A 1,021-nucleotide genomic window follows, 5' to 3' on the forward strand; every position below is an offset into this window, starting at 1 on the left:
CATTGCTACAATAACCGGAACATCTCTATTTTAGATCGAATGCAAATGCACTATCCGAGCAAAGCTCATTGATGGCGTTGGAGAATCTACTGTGCCTAGTTCCTTATCATCTATGACCTGGTAATAGTCTTCCTCTTGGTCTCCAAGCGACCATCCTCCCATCTCCTGGTATGCCTCTTCTCCCATCTTCAACATCACCAACAACACAATTATCTAAAACGAAACTTCCTATCATGTCCGTCAGACTGAGAACAACAGAGTTATCAACTACAACTGCGTACGACTCAAAGAATCACAAGTAAGTGGTGCCCTACCGGAAGGACATAGAGCATCCATTTGCAGTCGGACCACGTGAAAGGCTGCGGCTCCCGGCGTGCTCCTGAAAGTAGTTCCCTACGCTCTGTCATACCGAAACTTTCCCACTTCTCTGCTTCCGCTCAGTGGTATCTCCCGAGGCTGCTATCTCATCCTCGGACTCCGATACTAGGGGCTCCTAAAGTGATATACAATGGTACTACCAGCAGCTTGGCAATACTACAATACTAGGTGAGAAATAAGTAACTCCCATGGGCGGAATAATACAATACGTGAGATGATAATGATGATGATACAAAATACTCACATTATCATCGGACGGCTCTTGAGACCCCTCCTGCCCTAGTTTGGTGTCTTCCTTCTCTTTGACTCGCCTCGACGCTCCATGAAGCCTCTCCTTCTCCTTCTGACGTAGTCTCCTCTGCTTACTCTTACTCATCTTCTTAGGCCCTTCCTCTACAGACTCTTCAACTCCATCATTTACACTAATAACAGCATACAACTCCATGCAAAAACCAGTACTCACTCTCTCAGTGAAAGTGCGACAATTTCACACGGAAAAAACCAAGTCCGTCACCTAGTTCTTCTCGACGAGTACTACCCTGTCCCTTCCTCCTCTACCGCATGCCCCTCCACAGTCGCCTCGTCATCCTCATCACTGACGAGCTGAAGTCCCCCAGCATCATCCACCATCACGAAGCTCGAT

The 1,021-nt window shown here is 47.4% G+C and overlaps 1 protein-coding gene across 1 annotated transcript; it reads right to left on the reverse strand.

The window, feature by feature from the left end:
* Positions 1–622: 622 nt before the first annotated feature.
* On the reverse strand, positions 623–800 carry Pmar_PMAR026654 (hypothetical protein; the record flags this gene model as incomplete). Its single annotated transcript, XM_002781008.1, has 1 exon — positions 623–800. A coding segment is annotated over one exon (178 nt), but the record flags the coding sequence as incomplete, so codon positions are not given.
* Between the last annotated feature and the right edge of the window lie 221 nt (positions 801–1,021).

This window comes from Perkinsus marinus (genome assembly GCF_000006405.1).
Source record: "Perkinsus marinus ATCC 50983 genomic scaffold scf_1104296943742, whole genome shotgun sequence".
Lineage (NCBI taxonomy): Eukaryota > Perkinsozoa > Perkinsida > Perkinsidae > Perkinsus > Perkinsus marinus.